The sequence below is a fragment of the Prionailurus viverrinus genome, chromosome B4 (genome assembly GCF_022837055.1).
Source record: "Prionailurus viverrinus isolate Anna chromosome B4, UM_Priviv_1.0, whole genome shotgun sequence".
NCBI lineage: Eukaryota > Metazoa > Chordata > Mammalia > Carnivora > Felidae > Prionailurus > Prionailurus viverrinus.
In genome coordinates, this window is record NC_062567.1 from 10,726,483 (window position 1) to 10,739,829 (window position 13,347).

Genomic DNA, 13,347 nt, shown 5'->3' on the forward strand with positions numbered 1-13,347 from the left:
CAGATCCTTTCTTTCATTTGGTATAGTCTGCTGTTGAACCCCTGTATGGAATTTTTCAGTTCAGTTATTGTATTCTTCAGCTCTGTGATTTCTCTTTGGTATTTTGTTAACATTTCCTGTCTTTTTGTTAAAATTCTCATTTTATTTATGCATCACTCTCCTGACCTTAGTGATCATCTTTATTACTCTTATTTTTAACTCTGTTGGGAAAATCACTTACTTTTGTTTTATTAAGATAGGTTTCTGAATAGAATTCTTTTGTTATTTTGTTTGGAATACATATATTGACTCTCTATGTTGGTTTCTGTGCATTACATAAAACCGTCATCTCTTCCAACCTAGGTACACTGGACTTACATAGGAAATGAACTTTGTCCATCAGCCCAGCCTAAGTTCCTGGTTGCCTCTCAAACCTTTATGCCTAAGCTGCCATCCCTGTTCTTAGCGGCTCTCAGTGGTTGACAGTGTGCCAACCACTGTAAGTGTCCCAAAGAGGAGGATCGTAGTCAGGACTTCCATACCGGCTGATTGGAAGCCAAACTCTCAGGTGGCACCTGGGAAGTATGCAGTTAAACCTCTTCCAGGAAGAAATTGGAAAATGGGTATTTTTGCCTGGCTCTGTCTGTGCTGAGCCCAGGTATCTAGCCACGGGGCACGGGGTGCTGCTTCACTGATTTAAAAACTGCTTCTTTGTTTTGGATAGTCCTGTGGGACTCATGAATGCCAGCCCCTCTGACAGGCAGAGCTGGGTGATTTGGAGCCCCATCCCCTCACATGACAGCCATAAAAGTTGGGGTGCTAGATGTGTGGACAAGCTCATAAAGGAGCAATTTTATATAAAGTTCTTTAGAGACAACGTATTTAATCAGATGGCACCAAGAGCTTAAAATGTATTTGTATAAAACATCTTCTTCCTCAAGAAAATTTAGTATTCTTCCATGGTGAAGACAGATTGTCACAAAAATGCTGTAAGATTTATGCAAACATTTTTTTTTTAATTTTTTAATGTTTTTATTTATTTTTGAGACAGGGAGAGACAGAGCATGAGCAGGGGAGGGGCAGAGAGAGAGAGACACATAGAATCCGAAGTAGGCTCCAGGCTCTAAGCTGTCAGCACAGAGCCCGACGCGGGGCTCGAACTCACAGACTGTGAGATCGTGACCTGGGCCAAAGTCGGACGCTTAACTGACTGAACCACCCAGGCACCCCACAAACATTTCTTTTAGAAGTACTGGAATAATACAAAGTATTAATATATTTCCTGTTTAAATGAGATTTATGGTTAAGCCTCATATGCCCAAAATTAATCACGAGCCACGTGTATGTGGCTGTACTGTACTTCTAATGTGTGGTGAGATTGCTCCTTTTTATTTTTAAAAAAAAATTTTTTTTTTTAACATTTATTTATTTTTGAGACAGAGAGAGACAGAGCATGAATGGGGGGAGGGCCAGAGAGAGAGGGAGACACAGAATCTGAAGCAGGCTCCAGGCTCTGAGCTGTCGGCACAGAGCCCGATGCGGGGCTCGAACTCACGGACCGTGAGATCGTGACCTGAGCGAAGTCGGACGCTCAACCGACTGAGCCACCCAGGCGCCCCGAGATTGCTCCTTTTTCAATTTTGTGGTTTATGAGTAAAGAATTTGTTAAATACCAACAATATATTAAATATATATTTATATGTATTTTAAGCACAATATAATGTATGATAAAATAGGGCTTGTATTTACCATTATATGTGGTAAAGATGGCTGAACCTATAACACTTAATTCTGAGAAACAACCATTGTTCTAAAAGTAAAACCTAAAAATTATTTTTATTTTCTAGGTTGTTCTTTGTGGAGGGTCTTCTCGCATCCCAAGGCTACAGCAGCTGATTAAAGATCTCTTCCCAAATGTTGAGCTTCTGAATTCTGTCCCTCCTGATGAAGTCATCCCTATAGGTGCAGCTATAGAAGCAGGGATTCTTACTGGCAAAGAAAACCTTTTAGTCGAAGAGTCTCTTAAGATAGAGTGTTCAGCCAAAGATATTTTAGTTAAGGTATGTTTAGCTTTTCTTTACTTTTCCATAAAAGTAGTATAAATTTATTGCCATAGTTATTTATATATACCATGTTTTTACAGTAAAACCTTGTATACTGGTAAAAATTTTAAATTTACATTTATAATTTTACGTTTAATGAGTTTCTTATGTTCTTTAAGTTAGCATTTACCTAGCATGTTAATTTCTTAATTGTAATTTTAATCAGAAGCTTCACATACAGATAGAGGGATACATGTTTCAATTTATTGTTAAGTAGGTCGGGATTCAGGATCATTTCTGTGTTCTTTGCCTATGTTGTCAGTCAGGAATAAGTATTACATTTATAATAGGAATGGCTTTATAATTGTAATGGTAAATATCAAAGGATACGTATATTATTTTTCTGCTTATCAGGGAGTCGATGAATCAGGAGCCAAAAGCTTCACAGTACTGTTCCCATCAGGGACTCCTTTGCCAGCTCGAAGACAACACACATTACAAGCCCCCGGAAGTATATCTTCAGTATGCCTTGAACTCTATGAGTCTGAGGGGAAAAACTCTGCAAAAGAGGAAGACAAGTTCGCACAGGTGAATACATAAAATTAGACAATGAATTAGTCATGTGAAGCTGCTTAACTTTTCCTTCTGCATTAACTCAACTTAATATCTATTAACATAAAATGTATATAGGGTATCTAACACATTTTTATGAATGAATTCTTACTTTTTAAAATTTTTATTTATTTTTAATTTTTTTAATATTTTAGGTTTTTTTTAAGTTTATTTATTTTGAGAGAGAGAGAGAGAGAGACAGCACCAGTAGGGGAAGGGCAGAGATAGGATCTCAAGCACACTCTGCACTACCAGCATGGAGCCCAATGTGGGGCTTGAACTCACGAAATTGGGAGATCATGACCTGAGCCGAAAAGAAGAGTCTAATGCTCAAACAACTGAGCCACCCAGGAGCCCCTACTTACTTTTTAAAAAATTTTATTTATTTATTTTGAGAGAGAAGGAGCGTGAGTGGGGAGGGAGGGAGGGAGAGAGAGGGAGAGGGAGAGGGAGAGAGAGAGAGAGAGAGAGAGAGAGAGAGAGAGAGAATCCCAAGCAGGCTCTGCACTGTCGGTGCAGAGCCCCACACAGGGCTCAAACTCAAAAACTGGGAACTGTGAGATAGTGACCTGAGCTGAAACCAAGAGTTGGGTGCCTAACCTACCGAGCCACCCAGGAGCCCCACTACCTAGAGAAGAAATAAGCAATTTTAATTTCAAAAAGTCACAAGAAAATAAAATACAATATGTATTTTTTTCTGTTTATCTTTGTACTCTTGGCCCTCCTTGGTAAAATGTAAGCAGTAGGGAAAATGATTTTTTTGTTTACTACGTGCCACGTGCTGATCAGGCAATTTACAAACCTAATCTCAAAGTGCTGTGAGATAGACATTATTATGGTCATTTTATAGATGACTGAAAAACAAGCTCATGGCAATAAATACCTTGTTCTTCTCCTGGTTGAGCTAAAATTTATCCTCAGTTGGTTTTATTCCTGGCGCTTGCTCTTGCCATTATTACCATTCTGCCTCTGATACAGACACCTTTGCTTTTTCAAAATACCACATTCCTATTTCATACTATAGAGTCCTCTGCATCCTTTAATAGGAATGAAATGGAGCCACATTATCTGCTTAGAAACATGCCCCCCAAATATAATTACATTAAAACACACATACAAAGACGGCAGAGCTTTATTTACAGTATGATGTCATTTGTGTTTAAATAAAAAGTTTGAGAGCATGAGTGTGTGTGAGGGAGGTGGTGTTTGTGACGGTGTGTGTATAAATATCCAAGCATAGATAGAGAAAATATCTATAAGTATTTCAACTATATTTAGGAAATCTAACAGTGGGTAGATTTGAAGGTACCAAGAGGGTTTCTTTTTTCTTTTTTTACTTGTTACCACTTTGTACTGAGTCTTTAACAAGCAGCACAGGACCTGAGCATGAAATACTTCTATAGTGAAAAACAAATGTGGGTAACTGAAGAGAACGTGTAGTGTCTTCAGCATTATATCTATTCTCTGATTTCAACGAAAGAATGATGAAAACACACACACACATACATAACATATCTGGGCTGCACCTCAGACATCTTAGAATCTAGTGGAGTGGGGCTCCTTCGACTAGTCAAGCTTTCAAAAGCTCATCCAGATGTTTCTGATGTGAATTACTGTACAAGCACTTTCCTGTGTACTGTATTTTTTAAATTTTTTTATTAGTTTTATTTTTGAGAGGCAGAGAGAGACAGAGTACATGTGGGGGGGGGGGGGTGCAGAGAGAGAGGGAGACACAGAATCTGAAACAGGCTTCAGGCTCTGAGCCGTCAGCACAGAGCCCGACGCGGGGCTTGAACTCGTGAGCCGCGAGATCATGACTTGAGCCGAAGTCAGACGCTCAGCCGACTGAGCCACCCAGGTGCCCCTGTGTACTGTATTTCTAAATTCATTTGGCTGTCTTAGTATTCCCTCAGCTTCTCTCTCCTGTGCATTTATTTCCCTTCATACACTCCTCCGAGGCTGCAGCTGTTGTCACCGTATCCTAACTTACAGATGCCAGGAGCAGAGTTAGTCACCTAATACTGAATTTGGAAGATGTTCTTTTAGAGATCCCATCTGTTCTAGCCTCCTCATTTTACAAATGAGTAAATCAAGGTACATGGTGCTTGCCTAAGGTCATAAAACTTGATATTGGCAAATCTGAAAAGTCACTTCCAAACTTGGTTTATTGGTATACCTTTTTTTTACGAAACCAAAGCATTTTATAGTAAATTCATTAATATCTCGTTGGTACAAATGTACAAGTGTAATCTTAGTTGTACAAAAGAATTTGCCATGTGTTCCTTTAAATTGGTTTTCCAAGTGTATTTAAAATATTTGAATTTTTAAAAGTACATGTAGTAAGTGTATACCAAAATATCGGCACCTGGGTGGCTCAGTTGGTTAAGCGTTTGACTCTCAATTTTGGCTCAGGTCATGATCATGCGGTTCGTGGGTTCGAGCCTTGTGTCGGGCTCTGTGCTGACAGTGCAGAACCTGCTTGGGATTCTTTTTCTCCCCCTCTCTCTGCCCCTCCCTTGCTCTCTCTCAAAATAAATAAATAAACTTATATTTAAAAAAGGAGTATATACCAAAATATAACTTACATGTTACTGGAAATGGCTTAATTATCAAAAAGGAAAAGCAGTCTTTATTTTCTGAGACAAAGAATATTTCATAGAAACAATCATTTTAGTCTAGGACATGACATTTAAGAGGAACAGATATATATGGTGTCCTTCTAGAGGAGACATTTCCACTTAGGAAAGCTTAATCCTATTTTCAGATTCTGGTAAATGGTAGAAAAATTGAGAACTGCCCTATTTGAAAAGGTTTGTTCCAGTAATGAGTAAAATTTGGTCTGTTGGAATAATTGATGCATCAATCTATTAATATATCAAAGTACTAAATCATCTTTGTATTATTTTTACATAAACAGGTTGTACTCCAGGATCTAGATAAAAAAGAAAATGGATTACGTGATATATTGGCTGTTCTTACTATGAAAAGGTACAAAATTAAACTACTTCTGATATTAAGAAAATTTACTTTGGGGCTTGACCTTTTTTGTTCATTGATTGATTCTCCACCCGTTGTTATTCCAGGAACATCATGTATTAGAAGCTTACAAAGATTTTATCAGTGAATTATATTTTTTGCCCTGCACAATTACTGTATTTTACAAAAAGAAGTGTATCTCAGATCATTTTCATTCTGAATTTTTTATGAATTCTGTTTTGGTCTGGTCAACCTAAAAACTGGTCCATGCAAGTTTGAGATATAATTTTTATCAATTTTAAATATAATTTTCTAAGGTTTACATGATTCATATTATTTGTCCTATGAAAGGATAAGTTTATTTCAGTATTGCTACAGAAAATCTCTAGGAAATAAATTACTTATTAAATCCAGCTATTACTGTTTCACTAACAACTGACCATCCATAACAATATGTCTTGCAAGTAAATTGTTTCCAAATTAACATTAGGAACAGACAGTTCATTCCATGAGCATACTTATTTAGCAAGCATGTCAAATTCATTAGGGTAGGTTTGCCTTGGCCTGTGCTTGAAAATGGCATGATGCGTCTTCTCAGTTTGCATAAAGTCTTAAACTTAAGATAGTTATCATTGTGGTTTTCAAAGAATACAACTTCTGTCTCAGTGGTGTAGGAAGAAATTTTTAAGAACTACATAATTGTAGCATATGACACTAAGTTTAGACTCTGAAATTGTTTCTTCTTGATCTCAATACTCTTCTTTCGAAAATTAAAATTATCTCGTTTACTCAAAGTCCTCAAATAATCTCTTAAGAGCTTTCTGCTTTTATGAAATGAGCTTATGAAATGTTATTTTTTGTTTGTTTGTTTGTTTGTTTTAGGGATGGATCTTTACATGTGACATGCACAGATCAAGAGACTGGAAAATGCGAAGCAATCACTATTGAAGTGGCATCTTAGTGTTTTAGAGAAACCAGGAATTTTTTAGAACTAGAATATCGTTATTATTTGGTTTTGTCTATAAGCAATGTTTATATTAAAATACTTTTTTGAATGAACTATATATGTTTCTATTAAAATACAATATATTGGTAAGTGTTGCAACCTTTTTTTGTTTTCCACTTACGATGGGAAATATAAGGACCTTTAGTAGTGAGAAATACAAGGAACTTTTTCTATCATGAAGCTATTTAGAATTAAATTGAGTGGATTGCAGGAAATTTTACTGGAAATTTAACATTGTGTTTTTTAAAAACTTATGTTTCTATAACTTCAAGTTTGAAGAAGTCTTTTATTCTTACTAGATCATGAATTAAGAACAATTTAAAAGTCTTTGATAGTAGATGAAAAAAGTTGGAGAACCATGTGCAAAGTAAGATACCATTTTTGCTTAAGTAAATTCATAAACTCAACAATTGTGTATAGATATGTGTGTGACAAGCATAGAATACAAAGTCTAGAAGGCTACCCATCAAACTCCTCTAACAGTGGCCTTTCTGTGGACAGAAATATTATAGGGTGGCACTTTTACTTTTTACAGTTTTGTTTAATTTGATTTTTCTCTCTAACAAATATGTTTTTCTTTTGAAATTAAAAGGTTGGTTTGTTTGTTTTTGAAGAGACGTCTAGCCACATTCTGTTCAATAGAGAACATTCACTAGTGCATTGAGATACTCACTGGGTTACTAATGAGAAGGTCATTCATTCACTAAGTAAAACAAGACAACTCACCTGTGAATATTGAAAAAAAGAACTAGAAGGTGAGCAGTGCACATCAGACTCTATTATCAAGAGAGAATTTTCCATTCATTTCTTTCCTGGTTCCCAGAAGATTTGAGAAGAGGAAATACCTTTACTCAGTGGTCAAATTTAAAAATTGTGCTGTTTTTATCTTGTTCAAACTGTGGAGGTGTTTTTTCATTATAGTTTATTTCTATGGACTTACGTGGCGGTAATATTCTATTTCTAAAGATACAGAAACCAAACTCAAGGTTTTTCATTTATTCTGTATCAAATTATTGACAGAAAAAGAATTCAGATACGATTCTGAGTCCACAAAGAAGCAGGCTCAAAGGCATACACTTTTGATTAAGGATGAGTACTTAGTTATTTTTTAGGATCTTTTCCAAAGTTATAAAAACTTTGAAATCAAATAAATAAATATAAATTATTTTCAGAAAATAGGAAAATAGCATCTGAACTAGTTGAACTGCTAAGTCTATGCTTTCAGTTATGCTTTGGAAAGTGCTTTAGGATTTTATTTTGTAGTTACTGTTAGCTCTTTCAACTAGATCAGGCACTGGCAAACTGTGGCCAGTGTGTCAATTCGATGCCATTCCTATTTTTGTAAATAAAATTTTATTAAAATATAGCCAGGCTTAATGGTATATGTATTGTTGGTGGCTGTCTTCACACTATCATGGCAGATTGAATAGTTGCAACAGAGACTGTGTGGCCCACAAACTCTGAAATACTTACTGTCTGGCTCTTTACGGAAAATGTCTGTCAACGCCTGAAGTAGATTAATGAAACCTGTAGAATAAAATATCATAAAGATTTATTCAAGAGTTTTCTTTTCTTCCATATCCATGGAATAATTTAGTTATTTGCTGTCTTTACTAGATTAGTAAGTATTGTGAGAGCAAAGACCATCTTAGTCACTATTATGTCCCAGGCCCTAGGTCACTACCTGAACATATAGGTGTTAAGTAAAGGTCTATTGAATAAGTGAATTACATGGAAGAAACAATAAGTCATCTTTGTATTCTATAGGACAATGGCCAGTAAGTACATCTTTTACATATTTTATGGTTTGTTTAGAAACATAAAAAAGGAAAGGAATACCACTGCTTCTGGCTTTATTAGTCAGCTTTGCATGATTTTCTTCCCGAAACATATAAGAGTTGAAATTGTCACCAATGGTGCTCTGGCTAATGAATGTACTCCAAATTTCCTTGCGTCCTCATGTAACAGGATTTTTTTCTTCTGAGTGAGGGAAGGTCTGCCAATTAACTTCTCTTGTGTTTTACTTTTTCAAGGTAAAGATAGCTTTAGCATTCTTCTAATTCTAAAATGATACACATCCATTATAAAATTCAAATTGCAAAAGAAGAAAATCTAAAACATCCTATATTCTACAACTCAGAGTAACAACCATTAAGATATTTTTGATGAACATCTTGATAATCTTTTCACGCACTTACCAGTATCACGTATATTTAAAAACATGAGCACTTTTACCAGTAAAGCAAGAGGTTATGTCAAATTATAATTTTGCCTATCTACGTGTCTGATATTGCCTAAAGGACAGAGCCAAGTATACAAATAGAAATAAACGCCAATATATAATACTGTGAAAGTCTTGAGAGGACACAACATACTTCATCACAAACTGAAAGCTTTTATATGTTGGAATTTTTAAGAATTAAAATAAAAAAGGATCAGCACAAAACAAAGTGTGGTAAAATGTCAGGATTTCTAAAATAACAGTAACCATGTCACAAACAATACCATTGTCTGCTTTAATTATCTCATTTTTTAATTTTTTTAACGTTTATTTATTTTTGAGACAGAGACAGAGCATGAATGGGGGAGGGTCAGAGAGAGGGAGACACAGAATCTGAAAAGGCTCCAGGCTCGGAGCTGTCAGCACAGAGCCCGACCCGGGGCTCGAACTCACGGGCCACGGGATCATGACCTGAGCTGAAGTTGGCCACTTAACCGACTGAGCCACCCCGGCGCCCCCATTATCTCATATTTTAATTGTGACCTCACCATAACTCCCCGAGTAGTTGCAAAATGCCCAGAGCAATATTGCCTCTATTATTTCTGTGTTCTACATGTGGGAAAAGATTCAGAGAAGTTAATATAATTTATCCAAGGTCTCACAGTGAATGTGAATTTTGAACTCATATTCTTAATGCTTTTTTGGTAAACTTAATTTTTCTTGACTGCTTCTTATTCTAAACACTTTATGTGCATTATTTCATTTAAATTCACATTTTCCACTGTCCATTCTATTTTCTGCCTCTTGAAGAACATTCAAATGAAACAGAAGACAGCCCATGGGTCTCCAGATACTATGTTTGCAGTGGTCTTCATGAAAAAAGACAGGGGGGTTGGCATAATTCTGTCTGTTTTCCTTGGGAACATGGATGTAGGCCTCTGGCTTTTGATTTCCCTCTCCATTTATAGCCAGAATTTACCAAGATCCTCAAACTTTTTAGTCTCAACTCTTCTACACTCTTAAAAATTATTGAGAATGTAAAGCTTCTATTTACATTGGATTTACATATGTGTAGTTTTAGTTATATTTACCATATAGAAGTTAAAACCTAGAGATTTTAAAATAATTTTTAAATAAAAATTACATGTTAACATAAGTAACATTTTTATGAAAGATAACTTTTACAAAAGATGAAGGGCCAAGTGTGGAGGTTTTCTTGCTTGCATGTGGGAGGGGCAGAGGAAGAGGGGGAGAGAATCTTATGTGGAGCCCAACACGGGGCTCCATCTCACAACCATGAGATCATGACCTGAGCCAAAATCAAGAGTCAAACGCTTAACTGACCCAGGTGCCACCCAGGTGCCCTATGTTTTTTCAAATCTCTTTGATGTCGCCTTGAGAAGATCCTCTGTTTCTTCATTGAGTCTATTGCAGTATCTGAGTTGTGTATCCTCTGAGAAACTTCACTATATACTTGTGAGAGGAGAGTAAAGAAGGCAGGTAACATTGTGCTGTTATTATGAGAAGTTCGGAACTTACTAGGCCCCTGAAGAGCTGTTCCTAAAATAGTAGACACGGTGGTACCTCTTGAATAGAAAAGGTCTAATCTGTCCCCTGCAGTTAGTGGGATTGAAGACGAAAAAATAAAGGAAACATGATTTACAAAAAAGTCTAATGCATTCTATAAATTTGGATCTGAAATTGATCAAGATCCAAAACCAGACAAGGTAACTATAAAATGTGGGAAGTGCATTTAGTGCATAGGAGAGAATGGAAGGCAAGAGTTAACTGCTTTAGATAGGGCAACCAGGAGAGGCCTCTGAAGAAGTGGAAGAAGACCCAAGCGATAAGAAGGTAGCCATGTGAAGAGAGACAAGAGCTTGTCCTCTAGAAAGTAATTTAGAGTTGCCTTAAGATACTTACTTATTATCTGCTTCTCCCACTAGGATATAAATTCTATGAAGACAGAGTCTTTCTTTCTTACCTATTTTAGGTACCTCAGACGGTGCCTGGCACATAGGAGATGCACCATGAAAGATTTCTTCATGCGTGGAAAAAGTCCTAGAGAACAGTGAGAGTGGCACAAAGTAAGGTTAGGGTGGCAGCGTTCCAGTCACTTAAGGCTTGGTAAGCTATTTAAGGTTTGGATTTTATTCTAGGTACACTGGGCAGTACTTAGAGCAGGAGGACATGTTCTGCTTCATGACCTTAAGGTCACTGCCGGCTGTATGGAAACAGGATTAGAGGGGAAGCAATAGTAGAAGTTAAACCAGATAGTCAGTCTTTTGCAGGACTGCAGGTAGGAATGACAGCCTGTACTAAAGTCATAGCAGCGATGGAGAAAAGGGGCAGAATCAATGTGTATTTTGGACATCGCATTGACAGGATGTGCTAGTGAAATTATGGAATGAGGAGAGGGTAAATCAAGATGACACCTAGATTTCCTTCTTGGACCCCTGAGTCAATCATAGTGCCAGTGTATTGAGAAAGTTTGGGGGGCCTGCAGTGGAAAGGATCAGGTCTGGAAGCAAAAATCAAGGGCCTTTTTACGAGCGTGTTCAATTTGAGATGTTTGTGCAAAACCTCAGAGGATATGTCAGCTAGGCACTGTGGATATTCAAATCTGGAGTTCAGGGAAGAGGTCAAGGCTGGAGACAAACAGTTGAGAATCTTAAGTATAAAGATGGTATATAAATTCATGGGAACCGAGGTACTCACTTAGGGAGAGAACCTAAGAGAGGTCTTGGGGCCAAGCCCTGAGCAACCCTAGCAGTTTAGGTTAGTTAACGGGAGCCAAAAATGGGAGTGAAGAGAGGTCAAGAAAACCAAGAAAGAAACTGAGTCAGGATGGATGCTCCTGGGGTGTTGTAAAAACACAGGACAGGCAGTGAATACACTTGGGGAGGGAAGGAAGGCAGGCAATGTGGCTGTATCTAAGACTTAAAGGGTCTCTAGGAGTAAATCTAGCAAAGATGGAGGAAAGGAGGCATTTTCTAGCATCAAGAGCAGAATCGAAGTCCTGGGGACAAGGAATATTTGAGGAGGTCACAAACTAATATAGGCAGGAGTGATGAGCAGTGAGGCTTGAGAAGCAGACAGGAACCACCATGTAGCAAAGGGGCTTCCATGTTATAGGGCTGGATACGACCTTTTATTCCTTATAAAGGTAATAAGACGCTCGTTATAGAAAATGGTTAAATATGTGAAAAACGATAAATCAAAAAGGAAATCACTCCCCAGAGATTTTATATTTATCTTCCCATATATTTTTACCTAGTTGAAACTTTTATAGGTTTCTGTTGTTGCTTTTTTGCTTCCCCCATGATACTAAAGGCTTCATAAACACCTGATTAGATGGCTAGACAGTGTTTCAGAACGGAATCAAATACATTAATTTCTTTAATGTTCTATGTTTACAGTAGTTCAAAGTTATACATGATGCTTTGAAATATTTTTATAATTTAAGACAAATTTCTTTTAAAAATCCTGGGTCGATGTCAAACGACTTTCTTCCTGTTTTCCCAATTGACTCTTCTAAGATTTCTGCATTAGATTGTTTATTTCATTTTTGAGAGAGAGCACATGTGGGAGAGGGACAGAGAGAGGGAAAGAGAAATTCCGAAGCAGGCTCCACACTGCCAGCGTAGGGCCCTATACGAGCTCTAACCCACAAACCATGAAATCATGACCTGAGCCAAGTCCAGTGTTTACCGGACTGAGCCACTCAGGTATCTTGCCCGCTGCGTTAGATTGTTTAGAGTAATCACCATGGATGCGGTGTGAAGAATGGAAGATGGAAGGGGGGGACGGGGGACCGGTTAAGAGCTCTTAGTCATCCAATTCAGAGAACCTGCAGCCTTTCAACCAAGCTGTGCGCAGACTACCTGGGAGCTTATTAGAAAGGACAGAACCTCATGTCCCAGCCCAGACCGACCTAATTTGAATCTGCATTTTAACAAGCTCCCCAGAGGATTCCTATGCCAATCAAGTGTGCGAAGCACAGATGGAGACTGGTGGCTTCAAACTCCTGCACACGAGAATCACCTGGGGAGCTCTAAAAAATTCCAATGCTCGGGTCACACCCCCATACCAAATAAACCAATCTCAGCGAGTGGTACCAAAAACCAAAACGTCTCCAAGCGATCCCAACATGCAGTCAAAAAGAAAACCTTTATCTAAGGGTGTAGCGTGGAAGAAAACAATGGTTACTGGGACTCAGGTGGCCGAAGAAAAGGCACCGAAGGTAAACCTACTCTGCACCATACAGCTCCGCTCTACCTTTTGGAGTTTGCACAACATACAAGCAGTGGTCATGTGAAAGCACGAAAAACCGTGGGAAGGCCTGACGTTGCGCACTCCTCAACTAGGAGTTACCCCGCGCCGTCGAAGGAGGCTGGCAGCTTAACCAGGAGGAGCGCCCGAACCCGAACCCGAACCCGAACCCTGAACCCGAACCGCGTACGCGCCCCGCCCACCTCCCCCAGCGACTCCCGCAACCTCCTGCGCGTCGG

At 38.0% G+C, this 13,347-nt stretch overlaps 1 protein-coding gene and 1 long non-coding RNA gene across 2 annotated transcripts in view; one reads left to right on the top strand and one right to left on the bottom strand.

The window, feature by feature from the left end:
- The window catches only part of HSPA14 (heat shock protein family A (Hsp70) member 14), a 43,872-nt gene extending 35,703 nt beyond the window's left edge, over positions 1–8,169 (top strand). Inside the window, exons 11-14 of the mRNA XM_047866551.1 lie at positions 1,827–2,039; positions 2,436–2,609; positions 5,551–5,621; positions 6,492–8,169. Of these exons, the coding sequence (XP_047722507.1) occupies positions 1,827–2,039; positions 2,436–2,609; positions 5,551–5,621; positions 6,492–6,570 (537 nt within the window). The 3' untranslated portion in view covers positions 6,571–8,169. The remainder of the gene's footprint in view (positions 1–1,826; positions 2,040–2,435; positions 2,610–5,550; positions 5,622–6,491) is intronic.
- Positions 2,272–13,083, bottom strand: LOC125170202 (uncharacterized). The gene is made up of 3 exons (XR_007153930.1): positions 10,821–13,083; positions 8,089–8,142; positions 2,272–2,580 (listed from the first exon to the last, which is right to left on the bottom strand). It is a non-coding gene; the product is annotated as an uncharacterized LOC125170202 (long non-coding RNA).
- Between the last annotated feature and the right edge of the window lie 264 nt (positions 13,084–13,347).